General features: G+C 42.2%; 2 protein-coding genes across 4 annotated transcripts in view; one reads left to right on the top strand and one right to left on the bottom strand.

Annotated features, from left to right (window-relative positions):
- FAM131B (family with sequence similarity 131 member B) overlaps positions 1-13,234 on the top strand; it is an 83,417-nt gene extending 70,183 nt beyond the window's left edge. For 2 of the 3 annotated variants that reach the window (XM_072991826.2, XM_072991828.2), the window contains 2 exons: positions 801-959; positions 2,254-13,234. In XM_072991826.2, the coding sequence (XP_072847927.2) occupies positions 801-959; positions 2,254-2,990 (896 nt within the window). In that variant the 3' untranslated portion in view covers positions 2,991-13,234. The remainder of the gene's footprint in view (positions 1-800; positions 960-2,253) is intronic. The other variant, XM_072991827.2, reaches the window with a different exon arrangement.
- The window catches only part of CLCN1 (chloride voltage-gated channel 1), an 81,938-nt gene continuing 66,288 nt past the window's right edge, over positions 8,637-24,286 (bottom strand). The window contains exons 22-23 of the mRNA XM_078384078.1: positions 21,356-21,442; positions 8,637-19,097 (exon numbers count right to left, since the gene is read on the bottom strand). Coding sequence (XP_078240204.1) covers positions 18,705-19,097; positions 21,356-21,442 — 480 coding nt within the window. The 3' untranslated portion in view covers positions 8,637-18,704. The remainder of the gene's footprint in view (positions 19,098-21,355; positions 21,443-24,286) is intronic.

The raw sequence follows: 24,286 nt of genomic DNA, 5'->3' as shown, positions 1-24,286 counted from the left end.
GGGGCTCCCCCTCGCAGTTGTGCGCATGTGTGAACAAGCATGCGTGCTCTCTTGCATGGGTGCGCACTGGGTGCTTGTCTGGGTGCGTGCGCACTTGTGCGCATGCCCAAACGGCAGCACACCACTCGCACAGGCATGCTGGAGTGCACGTGCAGGCGCAAACGGACTATGCGGGGGTGAGTGCGTGTGTGCGGGGGTTGGGGGCGGGAGGTCTGTCTCGGTGGCTTAGGCCACAGACCGGCACTGGGCCGTGGACCGGGGGTTGGGGACCTTTGACTTAAAGGATTTCATTTCTTCCCATATCATTCAAATGTATGTTCATGTAGGAATTCGATGTGTTTGTGTTTCCTTTTTCGAATATGAAGCTAAAGTATGGCAGCTCTTCTAGGAGAGGGCTGCCTGTTATTAAAATATTATACTCTGCCATCTGGCTAGGTTTTTGGGTAGTGCCTCAATAAATTGGGCCGAATGAGCTAAGAACACAGTCTCAGTTCTTCAGGGATTCACAAGGATTAGTCAGTAAGGCAGACTGGAATGAACCAGCAAGCATACACTATTTATTTATTTATTTTATTTATTGCATTTATATGCCGCCCATCTAGACATGGTCTACTCTGGGCAGCTCACAACATACAAATAGAAAACAATTTAAAATATACACAATTTACATAGATAAAAACAGAAAAATATATAATCAAAGAACTTACAATTTTAACAAACAATCACTAACGACTGAGGAGAGAACAGAGTAACCCCATCCACCTCTTTTCTTCTGGTCTCTCTCTTTCTTTCTAACATAGGGGTAATGGAACAGTTTGCCATCTCAGAAGCCACCCTCATGGCTTGGTCTTCCATGGATGGTGAAGACATGAGTGTCAATTCCAGTCAGGAGAACCAGGCTGGCAACTACAATGAAAACTATCAGGAGATGATGGAGAACCAGGGTGAGAATGTACAGGGTGAGTAGGGTGCTTCCTGGGCTGCCCTGAGGAAAATCCAGATATAAATCAAATAATAACAATGTGCATTTTCCTCTTAGATTTCTGGGAGATGGGTGTAGACCCATCGGGAAACAGGAAATTTTTCTAGCAAGCTGATAAGAATCAGCCTCGTGGCTTTTCTAGGGAGACCAAGGTTATAGAATTGCTGGATATCTCAATGGCTTTAGCATCCGGCGGTGGAGCTAGAAGTTGGAAATTTAATTCCATGCTGTGCCTCCTTGACAAGGACTGGACTCAATGATCCATAGGATCTTTTCCAGCTCTGCAGTCCTAAGAGGATGATACATTTGTTTCTAGCTGTAAGATGAGTTGGACTGCAAATGTTGCTGGGCTGCAGCTTCTAGCTAGCCAACATAGACAGTGGCGAGGGATGAGAGGATTTGTTATCCAGCAACATTTAGAGGGCATACCCATGCTCAGCTCTCCTCACTGCTGCTGTAGTATATACTGATTAAAAGTATGGGTTATCTCTCTCAAAGTTCCTGGTTTAAATAGTATGATAATAATGAACACTTGAGGAGGTCTTAAACAAGCTATGATCAATATGAGCACCTTTCCTGTCTCCTACCCTGTCTGCAATAGGGTAATAATAGTAACATTAGAGGGCTACAGTACAGGGCTGTTTTAGGAATTGCTGAGGAGAGAATATATCTACCCCTTATGAACGTGTTCAAGCACTAATTTTTTAGCTAATTTATTATAGTTATTACTGCTTTGATTGCAACCTGGGAGGGAATTATGAGTCTTAGCACCTGTAATAAACAAGAATTTAGGCCTGGTAGGTACTATCTAAGCTATGCCATTTCATACCACAGGTGGGTGCTTATAAAGTTGAATTTTCCTCTGGACCCTCTACAAAAGAAATCAGACTTAGCCTTCTCTCTAGCATGCTAATTATCTTGTTCTGGTAGTTTCTTGAGCATGGAGGAACATTTCGTAATGTGAGCCCCCCCCCCACTTCCCACCTGAAATGCCACATCCTAGGCACCATTTTATCCGAGTCATGGTTGATTGGACCACAGTGGCCATTCTTAACAAGACTTGTTTAGAGAACCTACAAATTTCCTGATGGTGTCATGGAGCTGACGGACTTCACCTCCTATGTTATGGACTTCCTCCATTTGTTATGAAAGTCACTTGCTTTAAAGTCTTCTGCTCTGCTCTTAGTATTTGTCTCCTCTGGTTCTCTCCTCTTTTTACCTTCCTTATGTTTATTTTCATCCTTTCTCTCCACCTCACGCTCTCTCTGCAGATCACCTGACCCAAGCGCAGTATGACAGTTGGCCTCACTCCTATGTCTCGCAGGGCATGTACTGCCTAGGCTCATCTGATGCGTGGGAAACCAGTGACCAGTCCCTCATTGCTTCCCCTGCTACTGGTTCCTACGTTGGCCAGAACTTTGATGAATCCCAACCTAACTTGCAGGAAAGTGTTTTAATCCAGAACAACCTTATCCAGCAACACCAGTTGCTGCAGCTGCAACAACAGCAACTTCAGCAGCAGCAGCTTCAGCAGTTTCAGCAGCTTCAGCAGCAACAACAGCAGCAGCAGCAACAACAGCAGCAGCAGCAGCAGCACCAACAGCAGCAGCAACAGCAGCAGCAACAACAGCAGCAACAGCAGCAGCAACAACAGCAACAGCTGCAACAGGCCCTTCTCCCAGATACTGGCCTTGTAGACGTGTGGCCTGCTCAGACAGTTCCTAGTGGAGGCGGAAGTGGTGGCGGCGGCGGCAGCAGCGGTGGCAGCGCTGAGTCCAGCACATTTGTAGGAGTTCACCCAGGGGAGGACGCAAATCCATTGGTGGAGAAGGCTCCGGTGTTGAACCAGAAGCCCTCGCCAGAGGAGGATGATGCTGTATGCAGGGACCTGGAGTCCCTTTCTCCCCGGGAGGAGCCAGAGCCTACTGCCCTTAGCCGCAAGGTCTCTGACGTTACCTCTTCTGGGGTGCAGTCATTTGATGAAGAGGAAGGCGAAGCCAACAACTGATGCTGCCACTGAGGAACGCTTTGCCCTTATGCATGGGAAACACGGGTGGGGAAAACTGTTAGGGAAGTCCCTCTCCAGCTCCTAAATCTCCAGACACGCTAGCACACTTGTTTGTTTTTTTGATTTATGGGAAGGTAAGCCAAGGACCCAAAGTGCTAGGCTTTACTAAGTACCCTCCATCCTTCCTGCACATGTTGGACTGAACCTTTAAGACCTGTGGCCTTGGACACACAGGCCCAGGTTGCTCAGGGAAGGCGAGATGGTGGCATCACACAGACATTGTTGGTCATGGATACAGTTTGTGCTGGTAGCAAGAATCTGGATTTTGGGATAGAGATTCTGTCTCAGTGGCGCAACTGAGAGGATGCTGCTACACACTGCTGCAGAGATCAAATGTAAGGTTATAGGGAAGTGTTTGCAATTGTGGCATGACAGAACAGGAGAAGTAAGAATGGAAGGAGTAGTAGCAAACATGGCAGCCATAAGATGGCTTTGTCATAAAATCTGCTAATGAAAGAGAAATGCTATCAGAAATGAAGCTCTGCACTAGAAGCCTAGAGGACATAATGTGAAGGGAGAGTTTCTTTCGGTGCAGAGTATGCACTAAAATCGGGAGTGAGGTTCCTGTGGATACCAACCGTCCTATAATGCAGACAGAGTTGCTCTGTAAGTCTAGTCCAAACCTAATTCTCCAGCACATATGCATTGACTGCTGCAGAAATCCTCCTTATGCACCCCATTCTCTCTGCCTGCCTGGGAGCTGGAGCGGGTTTTCTCCCCCATTTACTATTGGGCACTGCATGCAGGGTAGGGAAAGAGGGAGGGGGGTCATCTGCTAATCTTATATGTTATGCAGACACAGAGTCCTCTCTTTCCAGTTGTGTGCAAGGAAGACACGGAAAGCCAGCATCTATGGCTTCATATCACAGTTTCCCAGTTTACATTAGGGCCTTCATTATTACTTTTTCCTTAAATTTTTATATATCCAAGGGACAGTTATTTTAAGTAATGGCTAACAGAGGGAACAGTTTGGAGGCCAACCTAGTGTGAGGTAATATTCCTTTCCTAGGATCATTGGATCCTCTGTAGTGCCAAAATACTGATGAAGCAGTCACCAGGAAGAGGATGATTCTTCTCTCTTTCCATTAATGCCTGTCTTCTGCTCTTCCTTTAGTTCTTCTATTTTTTACCCATTGACCTATAAATATTCCTCAGGCCTCATCGTGGTCAAAAATGGGGAAAGGATAAGTGGATCGATTTTCTCATTTTGAGAGAGTTGTTTATTTTTTTTTGTTTTGTTTTTTATTGTTTGTATCAATAATGCCATGGCTTCTGGGCCTACACAGTTTGGTGCCTCTTGCTCCTTCGCCATGGCAACCAAAGGGGGCTGCAGTAAAATAATAATCTTTTTTTAAATCCATTCCAACTCTCCAGCCTTCTGTGCAATATCAAAGGTGGGAGAATATAATGAGGTGGAATACTTACATTTGTCAGGGCAAGCCAAAAGCAGGTGGTTATTAGCAAGTGACAGGCAGTTAAGTGAACTAAACGTCTTGCCCAGAGGAGACTTTAAGTTTGCCAAATAGCTAGGCGCCTTCAGGAAATGGCCCTGTCTCCTCCTCTCTGGATGTTACTTCTGCAAGCTTGATATGTTTTGTTAACCTGACATTTAGAGGTGCTTTGCCACTAATCCTATTTTCTGCGGAGCTGCTGCTGGCTACAAGATTGAGGAGTAAACCATACTGCTTTGCTTACCCAGACGTGGAGCCCTTCATGCAAGGAAAGAGACAGCATGTTGGGTCCACAATGTAAACTCGGATTCACCTTCAGATGCCATCACTAAGGGGAGAAGTAGCGGGACACTTCTGCCCCTGCGGTTTTAATGAAGAAGCAACAGAGAGCTTCAGTTCATGGATTTCAGAAGCCAGGAGGCTCTGTCTTCCCTTCTGCTGCACCTTCTTTGGACATGTTGTCATGACAAAGCTATCTGCCAAAGGTCAGGCAGAGGCAGTCACCACAGATGCATGAAAGATAAACCTGTTGTCAACCTTTTTCTTCCTTCTTTCCATTTCCTTCCTCTTCTGGGCTCCTCGAGTAGGGAGGCTGCTCAGATTCTGAGCACTGGGGAGCTAACCTCTCTTTCAAAAATATGTTTACATGCTATGGTGCCAGCCTCTAAAGGCTAAGAGGGTTGGATATAACACTGCTCTGAATATGAGGGTGGAACCTCATGTTCCTGTTTTTATCTTGGTTTCTGCATTCTGGCTGTCTGTAGCTTATGAGAGAATTCTTCTGGCAATGGTGTTGTATGAGGATGAAAAGTGCAGAGGGCTCTTCACTGGAAGGAAATGTTTAATGAGATTGTAGTCATCCCAACATAATTGAGCCTTCAGGGTAAGGTGAAAGTTATGAGATATTCCCAGTATTGTGATGGTTGGGGGTGTGCGTGTGTGGAGATTCAAGCAACCTGTTGCTTCTTTCCTCCAAACTGCTATGTTTCATGTGCCTCTCCAGGACCAGGAGTAAACCTGGATGTTTACGGTAATTATTTTCCAGTGTAAATATATCCAGCTTTCATCTTGGCAGTCTCTGGACTAGATACAAATAGCTCATCTTGTTTGGATCTGTTCTTCTACTGTCTTTCTTTTTTTAAGTTGCAAACAACTTGTGCATTTTATAATATCACATGTCACAAATGTTTGGGAGATGTATTTTGCTTTTGACTGGGGGACAATGTAGAAGGACACATCATGTAAAAAAAGAGGAAGAAACAACAAGGGAGAGAGGCAGATTAATTTTTATGGAGATAAGGGACAAATGTTATGAAATGATTCTGTGAAGTGAAATAGAGAATCACAATTTCACTGTGGAATTCTGCATCATTTTACTAGAAAATCGTACTAGACCATATTCCTTATCAAACCATTCAATTACTGGGGGTAGTTTCTAAATAAACCACATTATTTCAGAACACTTAGGGCATGTCCAGACAGGCATTTGTCCCCCTTTTTGTTGCTTGGCTAGGGCAGATCAGTCCACTCTTTTTTCTGGCATCCACATGCCATGCAGACCAGTTTGCCCCCAGGGCACTCCAACCTGCAACCTTTTTTGCCCCTCTTAAGGCTGTCTGCTTTTTTGGTGAAGGTTAGTGTGCTCTAGTTTGGTCTGTTCCCAGCATGTGCAGTTTACACCACACCAACCTGCCCCCAAAAGGCCAGTCTAGACATGTCCATAAACTTCACTTACTTTTCTCACCTTTAAAAAAAATCCCTTTCCTTTGTCAATGATGGTGGTGGTGGTTCAGGTACCAATAAGGTTTATGAGTAGAGGGAGATTTCACAAGGGTTGAGGGGCTCCCTTTATTGCGTCAAACCTTTGTTGGTCTGTTTTTTGGGGGGAACACAACAGAAATCTTGTGGCACCTTAAAAGAGTAACTATACATATTGTGGCATAAACTGCTGTATAAGCACAATTCAAATGAATGGGGGCAACTTGAGAGTGATCCCTGACAGATTTGTCAAATTTTACCGTCAGCAGAGGGACTGTAGATATAAGCACTGTTTAGATAAGCTGGAAGAATGCACAAGAACAGGGTTGTGTCTTTGGGTGTACATGACTGTCAGTAAATTCTTAGGTGAGGATGGCTGTTCTGTGTTTGTCCAATAGAGAAGCAGGAGGTATGAAGGGGGTAGTGAATCCACCCCCATTGCTACTACTTCTTCACTCTTCTTTCTTTCTGCTTTCTTCGTAACAGGATTTATTTCTCACTTTGGAGAGCTTGACTGGGAGAAAAGTGGACCAGAGAGCAAGGCTGCACAATAAAGCTCTGTGCGTGTATGTGTGTGTGTGCACGCACATGTGTATGTGTGTGATTCTCCCAGTTAGCATCAGATGGTTCCATGTTCCACTCCCGCCTCCTCAGCTGAGAATTGGTCTCCAGATCTGCTACTGAAGGGTTGCCAGAGTCTGAATACCCTGGCCTCATGGGTACTTCTCCCCAGAGAAAGCTCATACAAGGAGAGGAACCTTGAACCTTTACATCTTAGGAAGAGCAAACATCTAAGGCACCGGCTGCCATGTTTACTGAATTCCAGTGGTTCTGAATAAATGTATGCACGTGCAGTAATGTTTTTGTATTTTGCTGTGGTGGAGCCTCAGTGCAGCGTACCTGCATTGCATTTGTACTGTGCATGCAGTTGTTCTCAGTTGCTTGGCCTCTTGTTAAATATATGCAGTGAGATTGACTGGGCTCCCAGTGCCAGCTTGAAACCACACCATTCAGGTACGCAATTCAGACATGACACGTGGCAAATGTATTGTGTGTCCCCATCTTGTGTCTCTATATTAATAGGCAATGGATTTCTAACTTGTGGGTGCTGAACATAATGAATGGCATTTAAGTTGCAAAGTGACATCAGTATAACTTAACTGTTGTGTGCTAATGTGTGAGATCATTGTTGCCAGGTGCCTGAAGACTTACGTGCATAATATTGGCCGCGCCACTCTTGTGTATGGAGGGCTTTCCCTGAAATCTTTAGTAGTCAGTGTCTCATAATGCCGTGAGATCTGGCCCAGTATTCTCCTGACACACCTGTTTTCTGAAGTCATTTTTAACCCTCTGCTGCCACTTATTGGTGCCTTTGCACGAATGCAGCAATGCCAGGAGATACAGCCTAGTGAACAAAGAATGACCAAACAGTTTGCTCTGATGCAGTATGAAGATGGTTGCCTGCCTGTCTATGTTCTAGCCAGCTTTATTCCAAAATCCTTTGGGTTATTTTATAAAATTCACCTAAGCAAGCAGTTAAAAGATTTCCAAAGCGTTGTGAAGGGGACTACTCCATATGTAGTGTCACTGCAATGAGTGGGGTTACTGTCTCTCGATAAGTGAAGGACCGTGTTGGCAAAGCCAAGCAGAAAGGGGTGGCATGTTTCTGATCATGCAGAATCTTGATGGGGGGTGGTGTTTTGATGTTGGAGTAGCTCTAGGCTCCTGGATTTCTTTAGGCATGATAAAATTGGGGGTGAGGAATTGAATTACCTCCAAAGGAAAGCAATACATTTCTGTCCTTGACGTCTGAGGGCCAGGGTAAAAGTAATTTTCAGTATTTCTTTGGAGTGTGTGGGGGGGGGAATCTGAATTAAATCAGAGTGGGATGGGAGCAGTGATTGACTTGCCCTATGAAACCGGTCAGTTAAATTGACCCATCTATATACTCTTTCCTTGGTGAGAGAAGATGCTACCAATCAATAAGGTGATTTTTTCCTTTTTGAAGCAAGCCAGCAGGCTATGGGAAGGAGTTAAGCACCTCCGAGGGTTCTAGTCACTTCCAAACTATTCTGTAAATGCACTAGTTTTGGTTTTTCTTTTCATTTGCTTTTGGCATTTTACCAAGTTTGGGTCTGTCTGCAGGAAACCCTTCATTCTCCATTTCTTATCAGGGACTGTGTGGTTGAGTAGCTTGACATCATCTGTTTTGTCTTGTGAAGAGCAAGTAGCTGAGCCAAGGCACTGCTGTTTCCTGCCAATAGTGGACAGGTGCAAGCCAAGGTGACTGGAAACCTCATGAATACCTCAATCCATAGACTTCTCCCCAGAATTCTTACGGCACTTCATATCCAGTCTCTCTCTCTCTTAATGTATCTTATTTGGACATTTTAGAAGAGGCAACCGTGTTAGTCTGTGCTAGCATACCAGGCAAAAAACAAAACAAAAAACAAAAACAAAAGAAAAAGAAGACAAAAATGTTGTGGCACCTTAAAAACTACGGTAAATGCCATATTTTAATGTGAGCTTCTGTGGACAAGTGGATACGAAACCTCGCATGAAAATATGCCAGTTAGTCTTCTATACATTTTTGTCTTTCTTTTTTCTTTTTCTTTTGTTTTTGCCTTATGTGGATGTGTATATCCTGCCTTTCAACAGCATTTCACTGTGGCTGACATGGTTAAAGGATACAAGGAAAATGAAATGTGTTTTTGAGAGAAGTCGGCCTCCCAGGCTTGGCTGGATCAATAGGGTTGAGCACAAATAGGCGCTGTGAGCATGGCCGTTTCTTCCTTTGGTCCAGCTGCAATGTTTAGCCCTGTGGATGCTACTGTGCTTGAAATGGTGGCACAAAATCATGGAGGCTTAGCGTGCCATCTCATTTCTTGTCAATGAACATAACTGAGTTTGGTCTAATTTAAATCAAAAACATCCCTCCTCCTTTTTCATCCTTTCCTCTCAATTCAGGATTGCTCATAATGCTGAGCAACCATCCTGAGTAAGTGGGGAAAGTGGCATATTGCTTCTGCTAAGTGGCTAATGAGGGTGACTGCTGAAAACGGAGATGTTTCCTGCACTTTAAAAAAAATTACTTGTGTGCCACATTGAGTCCTTTAATGAGGAGAAGGGCAGCATGCAAATGAAAATTGAAACAAAAATTCCATTAAAATAACCAAGATAATGTAAGAGCGTAGTGGTACCTACACGCACCTATGTTTTTCTAATAGATCATGTCCGGTGTTAATTTAATAGAAAGATGCCACTTGCATTTTTCCACTGCATAAACCAAAGTATCTTGGACAGATCCAGTAAATGCAAAATATTGTCCCACAGGGGTTAGAAAGACATCCCCCCAAAGAGTTGTTTCCATAAAGCAAGAGAGCTAGGCATATGAATAGCTGCTATGTCCCATAGGTATGTGTATTGTGGGCCGTTTCACCACAAGAAAGACTAATCTTGAGGTTGGATTTCAATCTTGGATTTCAATCTAGTTTCCTTAGTTAAGAGGAAACCCCAATGAACTCAGCTGGACTTACCTTTGGGTAACTGTTGGTTCCTCTTGAAAGCAGGGTACAAAATATATAATGAAAATGAATGGCCAAGTATATGTGTAGGATTTTTTTTATTAGTTCGTTACTCTCCCTTTTGGTGTTTTTGTGAAAGCAAAATTAGTCCCTCTACATCTGTCACGGGGGGTAGGGAAAATGAAACCCCAATGCTGTTTCTCCCAACTTTTTTGCTGGCAAAAAAGGGAGTAAACAGAAGTCCTTGGAGACTGCTAGGAGAGGGGGTTCAACTTTTAAATAGCTCATCAGTATCCTCTGCACTATTTACCTCTCTCAAACGCCCATTTTCTAGAACTGGGGATATCTATGGTACACGGAACTGGAGCATCTTAAGGACCCGGGGGGGGATCCACCCAGAACTGGCAGAGTTGCCCACCCCCATCAAATAAGAAGTAGATGCCCACACTAGATAATTTTGTATCTGTGAAACAAATATGTGATAAGGAGGCAGATGGAAGTGGGTGGTTTGGTGGCTATTTTTAAAAAAGATTATTTTTACCCATATTCCACTTTAAACAATGGCTTTTTATCATATCAGCTCTGGCACCAGATTGCTTGTTGCGGTTGTTGTGAGCTTAATGGTGTGCTTTAATGACAGGGAATTAACTGAATGTCTTATTTTCTGTACATGAGAACAGTGCAAAAGTCTGGAACAGTGCAAAAGTATCTGGAACAATCACTGACACAAGCCCTTAATTATGTTTACATTTATGTAAAAACCAATAAAAGAGTCTGTAGGCAAGTTTTAAGTGGTCAGAATCTTATTGGTAAATAACAACAGTCTTAACTGCAGTGGCCTATTGATTTTCATTCATATATTGCTATGTGTATCCTATGTTGTGTACCAGTCACATAAATTGGTGTGCCTGGAGGGATTGATGGGGCAACTTTTCAGCCAGCAGCCCTGTGCCACTGCGGTTTATACTGCTGTATTTATGTCAGCATAGCTAATCATATTCTAACAATTGCCCATATGGCCAACAAAAAGAATGAGAGCTGGAAAATTACTTTAGAAAGCAGAAAGTTACCGGGGGGGGGGGGCAAAAATAGTTAACATTATAGTTAACATTTGTTATTTCTTCAAAAAAGAAAGAAAGAAGAAAGCCACCATTTTTATTTCTTGTAAACGGAAAGCTGAAAGCTGCTGGCCCTTGGTACAAATTGTGCTCTTCTCCTGTCTACTTCATCATCATCTGCCACAGAACAGGAGGCAGTGGCATGAGGCAGCAACACAAGGTACCGCATGGACTGGATGTTGAGCAGTGTGTAATGCCTTTCCCACCATTTTAGTGTTTGCACCTCTTGACACTATAAAAGCAATTTAAAAGTTACAGGTACATAGGAAGATAAATTAAATTATCCAGTGTTAAAATTGCAAATGCAGTGGTCCTTCTGAGAAGAAAGGCAGGGTAAAAATATTTTAAATCAATAAACAATAAATAAATTGCAAGCCCCCCCCCCCGGCTAATTGCAAGTAAGTACTTACTTGTTATTTTCTCCTCTGGAGAAAATTAATGTGTAGAATGCACCATGTCCTGTCTATGCAAGAGGTATGTGTATTTATTGCTGACATAACTCATGGGTTCGGGTGCAGGCTTAGTTCAAAATAATCCATGGGAAGGTTAAAGTGGGAAAGCAAATGGAGGTGGGAGGAATTTTGTCAGTTGCCATCCCCACCCCACCTGATTTTTCACTGATTATTTTTCTCTTTGACGGTCACTACATCTGGCCTTATAAACACAAGAAGAAAAACAGCAGGACAAATTCATTCAAATAGAGGGCAACAGTGGAAAGATTTCATTCTTTGTTAACTGCTTCTCTGCGTTTTCATGTCAGCCCTACTTTACACGAATTTGTGTAGCAAACCAATTTGTAGTACATTTGGTCAGTACACTGCTGTCTAGTGTACTTAGCCCTTCTGGCCTAGATGTCAGTGCATGTGTCTCCCATCTGAGCCACGTTACTTCAGGCTGTTTGTAGGGGTTCATGTGTTGGAATGCTCCTCTGAACAAACCCGTTCTCTGCCTGTAGAACATTAGACATGATGTGAGATTGCCGGCTCAGTGGCATACCGTTCCCTGAGTTTTGGTAACTCAGTTCCCTGATATGTGGTAACTCTGGATGACTGGGGTGTGGAGGCTGGAAATGTTCTCTCTAATCTGTTTTCTGTATGCGGTAAAGTTTTTGGGCAGAAGAGCATTCTAGTCACATATGCTGCAGATGCTGCCTGAAGAGGTACAGCCCATAACTATGTTGGCCATCTCAGTGGTTAAAAAAAGTCCAATTGTAGGCATTCCATGGAATCCATTGCACCTCCTCCTCACAGGTTTCAGCCCTATGTTGCCTGCAGCTGTTGCTTTTGACTGTATGCCATGCTTTCCCATGGGATTTTTCAGTTTCTTTTTCTCTGAAGATCAACAACCACTTATGTCTGGGTTTTATCTGTCTGGGCAATCGGAGAGCCTTGGGCATAATTTACTCTGCTTTCTACTGTTGTTTCCAGGCTGTGGGGAAGAGACAGATTTTCCCCCCTGTCTGAATATAATCTAGTATTCTTCAATATTTCTCTGGCTTATTTGGTGCTGCGTATAAAGTGGTGGTATCACCTAAGAATGCATAGAGTCCCCCAAGCTACAACATGAGCACCATATTTAATAAATAAATTTTGCAATCTGCAGTACTTTTTTAAAAATTATTTTTCAGGAGTGGTGTGCTTAGGACAGAGAAAGGGGGTTACTCAAAATACAGGAATATTATACGAAAGAGCCATATGGACTGGAATAATGAAACATATTTAAAACTAACCAAAGGTTGAAGGCATATGGCTTGGGGTTTTGTTTTTAGTTTTTTTTAAGCTACACCCAACTGCTTTAGCATAATGAGAAGAGTATCAAGACCTTTCTTTACTCTTAAGTTTCTGAACAAGGGATGGAACTTAGATTCTTCCCATCCTTAAAGGATGGCATTTATTGAGGTCTATGACTTTTCAGGGAGAAAGGAGGGAGTGGGGAAAGAGCAGGCCAAGATGTGAGCCTAACCCTCTCACCTTCTTCTGTCCTGGGGCACCCTAACAGAGGAAAACAGGAAAGAAAACATATTTGCCTTTGGTCTTCCAGCTCCAAAACGTTGTTGCTTGAAACTTTTCTGCTGGTTATTCTGCGCATGTTTTGATAATGTGACTTATGAAAATATATCTTCTATAATATATATATATATATGTACACACACACCATATATATAAATGAATATATATATATGTAACTATACTTATAGATAAAAAAAAATTATATGGCATTTCATGCCTGGTCATGGTAAAAGTCACTAAAAGAAAAAGGGAGCATCGCCACAAAGGGGCATGTAAGAAACTTATGAAGTTTATTGTTATTAAACAGCACGTGGTTTTGCCATTGTGGTTGGTGGAATTGTGTTTCATTTCTACCAGTAGGTTTTACTTGACGTTATTTATGTGTGTGCTAAAAAGGAGATCAAAGTGTTAGGCCAGTGAATGAGAGAAAAAGACTGGGTCTCAAAAGGCATCTGAAAGTATATCCATGCTCTTCACAAAATGACTCATTTTGCAAAGACAAAGCATTTGCATTCTTCACCAGATGAGAAATGGGATTGTAATGTACACAGCCTTCAGAGTTAGTGTGAAGTAATAGCTGGCACATATTTAAATGGCAAAAGGGCAGCCAGTTGGGAGCCAAATGAGCATATTTATAAAAGCACAGTTGCCAATTAAAACAGCAGCCAGGCATATAGGTCTGTCATCATGGGTAGAATTTACTACATGTCAGAATGTGACCCCATTACCCAGCCAGCATCAGCCAGCTAGGTAGGAGCAGAAAATGTAATGCTGACATAAGTCTATTAGATTGTATGAAAGGAGGTTGGAAAACAGATCCATGACTGCCATTTTTGGTAGACAGTACATGTTTACAATCAGAGGTGTGTATTTGGGACCTTGGTTTAATAAACCTCTTAAACATCTTCATTAGCCATACAACTATATACTTCAAAAAGGCAACATTTGGTATTTCTGTTCTTTAGAGACACCCCACTGACATTTTAAGATGGGGAAAGTCTCCCCCCCTGGCTTCGCTGCTTTCTTCTTACGCCATGAAGTTTAAGGAGATGATTTTCAAACATTGCCTGTACTAGTGAGAGGTGATGTGATTTGTTGCAAGCCTTTTTGGCTACACAGCTTTGTGCCTGGGGTAACCACCCTTGTCTCTTTCCTTCCACTTGCAAGAAGACTGTTGGGGCCAGGAAGGTAGGGAATGAAAGGAATCTATACAAGAACATGGAACAACCCAGGAGTACCCTCTGGAGTAAACACGGACGAGGTCAGAAGCAGAACAATGGGAGGTGGCAAGCTTCAAGGGACACAATACTGTTGCATCCTACTCTAAGCCTCCAAGTCTGAAGACAGAGACGATTATCCTGTTCAAGGATAAGAAGAATTTATCCCACCGGCTCTTCCAAGAACACTTTGACAGGTACTTTCTGTACCTTTTGGTACAATTCAAGGAATACCATCTGGTGAAACTGTTGGTCTAGAATGACAGAAAAAGAATAGAAGCTGAATTCAGACAAAGTTAGATCTGTGACAGATTGTTCGAAATAGAAGAAAATAATGTGCCTGCTTATTTTTATGTGCAAGGAGAGAGAGAGAGAGAGATAAAAAGCAATATGCTAAAGTACAAACTATAAAATTTTATTAAATTCCGCTGCTTAAAAATAAGGCCTAATTGGCATGTTGGTGAATAGCTGGGTTGTGCTAGGTCAGACTTCAAATAGATGCTTGCATGATTGAATGGTCTTCCATGGCAAACAATGCTTCCACATAAAAAAAAACTAGATGATAGGGAACGAAGAGTGTATGTCAGCCTTCTCTACTGCATTGTGATTTTCTAAAGGTACATTCAGTGATAGAATCCCCCAATTGCCATCTAAAGTGCTATGATCTGAAAATGGGCTGCACCACCTAGTAAGAACTAGACTATATTCTATAAAGTTGAAAAAAAGTTGCGAGTGAAGTAATTATATTGACCAACTGGTTTCTTAAATCATGTGTATTAATACATATTTTCTATGTATTATAGCTTGGATGTACATTTTGGCAATCTTTCTGTTTAATGGATTAGAATGGTGTCCATTGGGAATTGTGTACATCAAAGTGTTCAAACCCAGAATGGTTGATCTTTGCAAAATGCATGAAAAGCTTGATGGTCTAATGAATGGAAGCCTAGTAAAGGCCTCAGAAATCCCACAGAGCTCAGTGTTTGAGGTGATAGCCTCGTTTGTCCTATAATAGTCAATCTATGGCTGTGCCATTTTAGGTTGCCCAAGGGAGATCCTGTGACTAACTGTCCTTCCCTAGAAGGACAAAAAAATTCTCTTCACATATAATGGCGGGCATGCCAGAAAATGTCTGCCTGACTTTTAGTCTTTTATGTACAGGACTTGGTGTGTTTGTTTTCTTTTTGTTTTGGAGAAACATTTGGCGACAAAATTCTGTAGTTGAAATGCTGGCACAGCTTTACCTCCTCAGTGAGAACACAGCTTTTAAGGCCAGAGCAATCCGTGCAGGAAATATGCTGTAGCATATTTTAACCTTTCATGCCTTATATTCCATCAATCATTCTGAGAACTTGGGTCTCACCATGATACCTTTCTGATACATAATTTATATGTTTCACAGGCATTGTGTTATGTGTATCATGTATGGCACATTTTGAAGATAATAAACTTGCAGTGATGGGAATAAACATGCAGAGAAATAGAATAATTCCCCTAGGAGAAGGGTCAGTAATCTCCTGAGATCCTTTGTAAAATGCTATGAGGATTGAGAGTGTGTGACCGCTTAGTAATTGTTATGAAAACTTAATGCCCCACCTAGACGCTTTCTGCATCTAGCTGGTGGAACACACATCAATGTTTGCCGATCACTGTGCTAACAATTTTGGAAGACAGAATGAGCAGCAGAAGCTGCAGAAGAACATTTGTTACTGCTTTGCCATTTTTATAGCTTGACTGCATGCAGACACCCTTGTCTTTCTCTCTCTACCTTTAAAATTATAGACCTTCGGAAAAATATATGGCTAACAGAACCATAACACAGTGTTCTGCAACAGCTGATCTGTCCATTTTGGGCTAAAAAAAAGAAAAAGGAAGAGACAAGATAGCCCTTGAATTGTAGAAATGTCTGCTGATACCAATTCAGAATCACACACACCAGACATCTATATTAATACCGTTTGAAAACCATTTCCGCAATAGTGATGGATTTATAAATACAGTACTGTACTAGAATCTCTATTCTGTTCATGCACCTTTCATATACATGTGGGTGTGCCATCAAAAGATGCAGTTGGTTTCGTGTTGTTTATCCAGAGCATGCTCTTTAGGGCATGACAGACAGAAATGCAGTAGATGATATTTTCTTCCATTACAAGGTGGGAAAAGCTTTGACTGGTATCCTCTTGTTCATGCACTGAACAGAAAGTCCTCCCAGCATACTGATCCAGGTTTTCACTGCTTGCAGAATTGCTGCTGTGAAAGCAGAAGGCAGATTTTCTTAATGGAGATCCCTGCCAGTGCAATGGCAACACTGTCAGAAGCAACGACATATTGCATTATTTCTACTAGTGTTCTCAGTATTATCTTCCTTTTGTCCTGGTGATTTCTACTTGCTTCATTTTCTTTTCTATACAGAACAGAGGTCGGAGAATTTAGGGGACCTTTAGTAATGGGTTTTTAACCATTTTTATTCAGGCAAGACCAGCTTAGCAGAGAAGCATTTTTAAAATCTAGTCTAGTGGTATTTCTCTGCCTAAACCAAGAAACCCCCTCAAAAATCCTTGTATAGACTCTTCTCAATCCAGCAGGGAGAATTCTGCTCAGGGGTTGGCACCTAAATAATGTAGATGCCTATAATGAGTGTGATTGGAGACACAAGCTCTTGATTTGAAAGGAAGCTTGAGTGCATTACTGGGAACACTTCAGTAGATGTTGCAAGGCTTAAGCCAAAGGCAGGGACCTTTCTGTGCCTTGGCTTGTTTGTTTGTTTGTTTTTTGCATGGGAAATATCTGCATTACATATGTAGACTGGAAAAAAAAACATGCACTTAAATTTGCCTTGGGCAGTGTAGTTTCTATAAAAGGATGGTAGAATTTTAAAAAAACAGAATGTTCAGTACCCCCTCACTAAACTAAGTTTCCTTGTGGGGAAGACAAGATTGTTACACTGGTACAAAACATACATGCAACTATAATATAAATGGGATTTTGAAAACAGCAGCTCCTCTATATTTCCCTGGTGTCACCCCTTACTACAGTTGTTTTCTTCTGAGGATTTATTGGCCAATATTTGCACATACAGCAGAGCGCCAAATGCACAGGGTGCCGCAACAATCTGATAATGTGCCGGTGCTGTGTGGCCAGACACACAACCAGCACTTTATCAGATCACCATAGCAGCTTCCACAGCTGGAATTCGACACGTGTAAAAGACTTACTGGCCCTTATGTTAAGACAACAGTTTTGTACAGATTTTCATGATATAGTTGTAAAGACGGTTAAATGTGAACATTTAAGACTTCGGCAAAGTATTTTGGTAAATTACAGTCTTAATTAAACTCTTGAGTAAGTATAGCCACATTCAAACTCTTGAATAGAGGCACCTTTCTAGTTTTGTTACCTTGCATGTAATCTTCAGATAAGCAGTAGCATCCTGATTCAGCTGGGGCTACTCCGTGTACCATTGAAGACCTCTTTGGTAGGAACACACGTGCAGCTTTGCACAATACATATGGTTCTTCTTTCAGATACAGAGGCTGGCCTTACACATGCAGAGACTAGTGGCTGCTTAGGGGTCTGGATTCATCCTCTTCACTCCAGTCAACCTCTTAGTGTCCAAAACCCAATAATTTGGCTTTTTAAAAGCCATTGCAAATGAAACACTGGTTGCTCATTGTGTTGGCCCAGGATTGTGAGGCTTCTGTTTTCACATCTCAAGAGTTCAAATACACAGATCAAATAGTACAGACTGCCTTTATTGTTCAGCCCATTACTGCCTTCCTTACTGCACTGTTTAATTTTTTTAATGGGTGGGGCAGAGATATTGCCCACAATACAGAATGAGTCCTGTAGTCTTTTTTAAAAAAAATTTGTAGCCAACAACATATATTTGTGGAAGACTTCAGAATGGAGGATTTCTGGATTGGAATCCAGTAATAGGATGGGTCTGGTGGATCACAGAATGAACAGAAAGGTTAAGACTATAGTTAAAAGTGGAGAGGGACTTAATTTCACACTTAAAACAAGGGGTGGTGGTTATTCTGCAAGAAAGGGCACTGCAAGAATGAAAATAACCCCTCATACAATAAACCCTTGTTTTCTTGATCTGGACCTGTTCCAACATTGGGCTGGATTCTCTCTATTGCTAGGCTGATCTTAGGTTAAATCTGTCATCTGCTCCCTCTACAGAGCAATGTTTGATTAAATTAGGTGATTAAAATGGTGCCATGGCAGGCTGGTGGGTGACAGGAGAAGGACGAAGAGCGGGAGGTTTATTTTAATAACAGGTTGCTGCACAGTCTGTGATTGAAATGTGCCTGTAGTAAATGAAGCATTATGGCACTTGCTGGCCACAGTTGTCAGACGAGAATAAAACCAGTTCTTTGACTCTGTTGGGCTCCATATACCCCACCACTGATGGTAGCAGAAGGGAAAACAAGTCCAGTGAGCCAAGGCTCTCCAGCATGGATTAAGTACCATCCGTTGGTGCCAGAAGGGCAGACCACAGCCTCTCCTTACAGCACAAGTATGGCAGGAATACCCTGTTGACAAGTCCAGAGGGATCATTTTTTGTATAATTATAGTGGGACATAGTCATCGTCATCATCCTCATCCTCATCCACGTCTGTAGAGTGCAGGTTGAGATCCTTGAGGATGTCTGAGATGTTCTCAGCAGCAGGGCCAGAAAGCTCAATTTCTTCCAGTTCCGCATCAGCCACTGAGGTGGAGCGTGCCCGTTTTCCTTCACTGGGGTTGGGAGACGGTTTCAGGGGAGGAGCTCCGGGAGACATTGTGTTCTCTGTCCCCGAGTCTCCCACGGGCCCCTCAGGTACTGCACCGCTGTTCTGCTTGCTCCACGTCTGTGTGGCCCATTTGGACTGCCCTTTGTTCCTCGTCGTGTCACGAAAGCTTGCAAGGGGAGGACGAAGATGGACACCAGACTGTGTGGAACCCTCAATTGCTTTCTGGAGCTAAGAGTTTTAGAAACAAGGAATTAACAAGACCGCTGATCTGATGCTATCTCTTGCTCCCTCCCTCCACAAACATTTAAGAGACAGGAAGGATCACACCATGCTTCTGGTTGTGCAGATATGGTCTTTTCTGAGGCAGAAAAATGCTTAAAAGAGGCAGGCATCGAACGCAGTACCTCATCTCAACACCACACAGGCAACTGGTTTAACAATTACTCTTTCACCTTAGGCAGAACCCCTGGAATGGTGAGTTCTGCACAAGGCTTAACCAACCTACCACAAAGCATTTTGATTAAATGATTCCCTCACCAAGCTAGAGCACCCATGATTCTTTGGACCTGATCCACTGAGGCATCATCATTAGTGAAGCATGAATTAGAGGACTGAAAAGGGGATTCGTGCTTTTGAAAATAAACACTAATCACACTGTCATCTCTGGTAAACACATTTTGCAAGTTGCAGCATTGTTTAAAAAACATGCAGAACATTGAGAAATATACAATGAGATGAAAAACATGTGTCTGCTCACAAAGGACAGGGCTACTTCTATCAATGGCCTTCAAGCATGATGGCAGATGATACTGGCAGTGGCACAGTAGGCAATCCTAAATTTATTTATATCCAAATATGCACACAGGCATTTTCACAGAGAAGCATGAAGAGAAGCATTCACCCATACATGTAGGGTTTTCACTCTTGAAAGTCTCTTCCTCTTCATTTAGTCCACAACTCAGCTGAGGAGCAGAAATTAAAAACACTCCTATCTGCTTATATTCCCCATCCCTGATATCAAAGCTGGACAGATGATTTAGGGTGCAGTCACTCCAGCCAGAAGAACCCCAGTTATATTGGTTCTGCCATTATTTGAAACTATAAATATCCATTTGCAAAATGCAGAGGTGTTTTTCCCCATCTCAATGGCAGAGCCTTTTAAAAATGATCAGATCCCTGTATCACTCTAATCCTTACCATTTTAGCCGGTGTGAACACTGCTGTCAATTTAGTTACTTTACAAATGGTCTGGGGTTTTGGGTGCCATGGCATGGACACTGTGCTTTTACCCTTAATTAAAAAAATACTTAGTGAAAAATTGCTTATTTTTTTCTTTTAAATTTTTTTCCACAACAGGTTTTACCAATGTATCACTTAGCTGGTTTCTTCCCTATTATAATAGTAATCAGTGCTTTTGTGTGGTTTATAGTTAATTTTTCCACCCCAGCTTTTCAACAACAATTCAAGTCCTTTTCACAAATATGAATATTGTTTTATAGCCAGTCGGGCTATACACAAAAGCATAGATTAATGCTGCCCTACATTTATCAAATAACATATCCCACCAGGTGGCACATCGACTAACAGCTGGAAGTGACAGGAAAATGACATGCATATGCTGCTTTGGTGATAGATAATGAATTATTTTTTTAAGAAAATTCTAGGGCAGTGGGGACCCAGAAACAGGATGGAAAATTAATCAATTTATATGAGATGGCACATGTAGGCTACAGAACTGGTACAAATAGTAAAAAATGTACCAATTGAACTGACAGCCATGTGAACGGGCCCAGCAGTATATATAAAGGTAAAGGTTCCCCTTGACATTTAGTCCAGTCGTGTCCAACTCTAGGGCGTGTGCTCGTCCCCATCTCCAAGCCGTAGAGCCAGCGTTTGTCCAAAGACAGTTTCCGTGGTCACGTGGCCAGTGCGACTAGACACGGAATGCTATTACCTTCCCACTGTGGTGGTACCTATTTATCTACTCACATTTACATGCTTGCGAATTGCTAGGTTGGCAGGAGCTATATATAGCACATGACTATACAAATATACAGATATAAAGGAGGAAAAAGAAATGATTCCAATGGTCCGTGTGATTAGCTCCTTACATTCATTCCCTCCTTTTCTTTCTCTCTCCCCATCACTGTAAGGGGGACAGAGTATTCACACAGAAGCTGAGGTAAGCTAGTGGGAACACCGGATCAGCGGGGGGGGGGGGGGTGATGAGACTGAGGATTGGCCTGAAGAGTGAAATATGGTATTGCCTTGTTTCCCCTCCCTGGACCAGCTGGTGCTAACTTTTATTTAAAAACCTCTTTTCTCAAAGCAAACCCAAACTACTCTCCAGTCTTGCCTGGTGAAAGTGCAGATTTTACTGCTTCGGAAGCAAGCAAGCGCTAACTAGCTAAAGCACTCTTTTGAACAGAGCACCGAATTTCAGTGTGTAATGGCAGAGATATCAAGGTAGCAAAGGCCTCATTTACCTCTTCCAGGGCAATCACGCCTCTCAGCTTCCCCATACTGGTTACATAGGCATGGCTGAGTCCCAGCAAGGAGAACAAGGTATGTGTCTGTGGGAGTGAGAGAAGAGAGTTTCCATCAGTGAGGAAAGAGAACAGGCTACCTTTTGCTTACAGAGAATGTGAGGCAGATGGGTGGCTGACTTTTTGCACCTGAGCCAAGTAAAGGAAATTCAGAGCCAGAAAAGAAAAAAGGAGCTCTTCATGCCTTGGATTTTCAGAAACTGAGGTAAGGATCTTACCCACCAAATAATACAATGCCTTATTTTGCTGGAATTGAGAAAAAAGTGCAGCAAGTCAGCTGATTTTAAGTTACATAACAATCCATGATGAATACTAATGAACCCTAGGTTATGTTTCCTTGTGAACAAAGCTGATTTGTTCTGCAAGGAAAAAAGCAAGGAAAAGGCAGTGCAGTCCCTAAGATTACACAAATATAAAAGAGGGTCACCAAAACAATAATAATCAAATTGCAAGTTTTTGTGGAGGAATCCCACTTCATCAGGATGAGCACAACCCCGTCATGGATAGTGCAGCAAAATGGTAGACAGGAGTCCCCTTCACGAGCCATCCAGTTCAGCTCAGCCAACTTCCATGTGCTGGTTTGGCCAGGTGCTCAACAACATTTTGGTTTTGCAATTCCGGGCAGGCAACAAAAGCTAGCAAGTGGTGGTCAGCTTTATGAGCCCTATGTAAACGTTAGCTAACTACGTGTTTCAACAGATAAATACTTTAATTCCATTTATGCTTGTCTTAGAAGTGAGCCCGGGTGTATTCAGCAGGCTTTACTTCTGCAGTAGATCTTACTTGTCACAAGTTTGACTTTTGCATTGGACTGCACTGTGAATTTCCTAACTAATTGCTCTAAAATAAAATATAACCTTTGCTCTAAAATAAAATATAACCTGCACAAGTCTTTGCTGGCAGCACTTTAGAAAAGACCAAGGCTTTTCCTCTTGTGGGACAAATAAATGGGGTGGAGAGGGTTAGTTCTCCTATTGTGAAGCCCGCCTTCCTTTTGTGCAAGACATTTTAAAAACTGTTACTTATATAGTTACCTAAAAAATTAGGGGCAGAATATAAGATTTTGAACTGAGTGATCCACTAAATATTACCATCCAAGTAAACCATTGTGAAAGCTCCTATATTTATGGATGTGTCATGTTCACAAAAAGAACTGCTATGATGAATTTCTACTGCTTATACTTGGGGCACCTCCACCTAACGACAAATTTGTCACAATGTCCTGCACAGTAATTCCTTCGTACTTTCATAAATCTGCTCTTCCTAGACCAGGCATGGTCCTACCTTTTGGGCAGGCGGGCCACCCCCCCCCCAAAATACCACCCCCCAATCAGCAAAGGTGGCCGTATAAGGTGTATTTAGATGCAAGGGAGAAGGTTGGGTAGCCAGCCAGTTACATTTGGTTGCTCCTGTCTCTGGTGATCCCATCCTCTGCCCCAGGTATTTTAGAGTTGTTGCCAGGATCAGCTGAGCTGACTCTTAACTCTGAATCAACTCGAAATGATGGCATCCATTTTCTAACAAGTGTTACTCTGTTATTTTAATGCACCTTTTGATGGGATACGGAAGAACCACAGTATCTACAGGGGATCGGCTCCAAGCACAACCCCCATGGATGCCAAAACAAAAACAAAAAAACAACAACCCACAACTATAGAAGAACACTATACAGTACTATACATTGTATGGTCTTCCCCTCATGGCCAGTTCTGGTAAATACATTCTGAATATATATATATATATATATATATATATATATATATATATATATATATATATATATATATATATATATATATATATATATAGGGTTTTTTTTTAATTTAGTATCTTCAGGCAGCGGGTAAGTGAATCACTGGATAGTGATCCTATGGATGGGGATTTCTACTGTATGGCATTTCCCCACCTGATCTATGAACCATTCCTGCTGTCTGGTAGGAGAGGCTGGTAATGCAGATGCTAGGACCTATTCTCTCTTGGCACTAAGACAATAACATTTTTTAACTTTTAAGTTTGCCCTTAATGGTGTTAAGGGCAAATTCTCTAGCCACAGCACATTCTCTAGCCACCTAGTGTTTGGACCTGATTCTGCTCTTGCAAAGCAGCATCCAGAGAGGGCAATCCACAGAGAAGTAATGGTTGATGTGTGTGTGTGTTTGTGCTAGGTAAAGGATAGATCTAGTGAAGAGGGGAAATGAGTTAGATAAGAGAACTGCAGAGATACCTTATAAAGAAAGGGTTTAGGACAAGTCTACAAAACATATGAGCACAGTTCACCAAATTTGACTGTCAGCCCATGAAAAGGTCCAATCAGACAGCACTTTATCTTGCATTTTGGACTCCTTTAGGAACAGGCTGATTTGCTTCATTTTCCAGCAACCACATAACATACAGCAATCACAAATCAGCCCAAGTTTTTGACCATGCCTATCTGCACCCTTTTTGGTTCCTGGAAGGCCCCTTTATTTATTTAATTTATTTAATTTATTCATTCATTCATTCATTTAAGCATGGGTAGGATGGCTCCATTTTAATGTGCCATCACCGGTGTTGAACCCAAACAGCACTGGGAGCTGCTTCCCCCAACAATGCAGTGCTGTGTCACTTGGGTGGCAAACCAATAAATGGGAGGGGGGAATCCCACTGTCCCCTGCAGTGGGGAAGACAGGAGAGGATGTGGAAAACATCTTTCCCCCCTTTCTTACAATCTAGATCTGTTTTACTTGGGTGGCAGACCAATGAAGTAATATGTAACTTACCAATATTTTTTAAAAATAGTAAAATCCAGCTTCCCCATACTCTTCATGGTGGGGAGACAGAAAAGGAAGTGGAAAGGAATATCTTTTTTGTTCTTTTCCTTTACAACCCAGT

This window comes from Pogona vitticeps, chromosome 2 (genome assembly GCF_051106095.1).
Source record: "Pogona vitticeps strain Pit_001003342236 chromosome 2, PviZW2.1, whole genome shotgun sequence".
Taxonomy (NCBI): Eukaryota; Metazoa; Chordata; class Lepidosauria; order Squamata; family Agamidae; genus Pogona; species Pogona vitticeps.
This window is presented reverse-complemented; position numbering and strand designations above follow the sequence as displayed.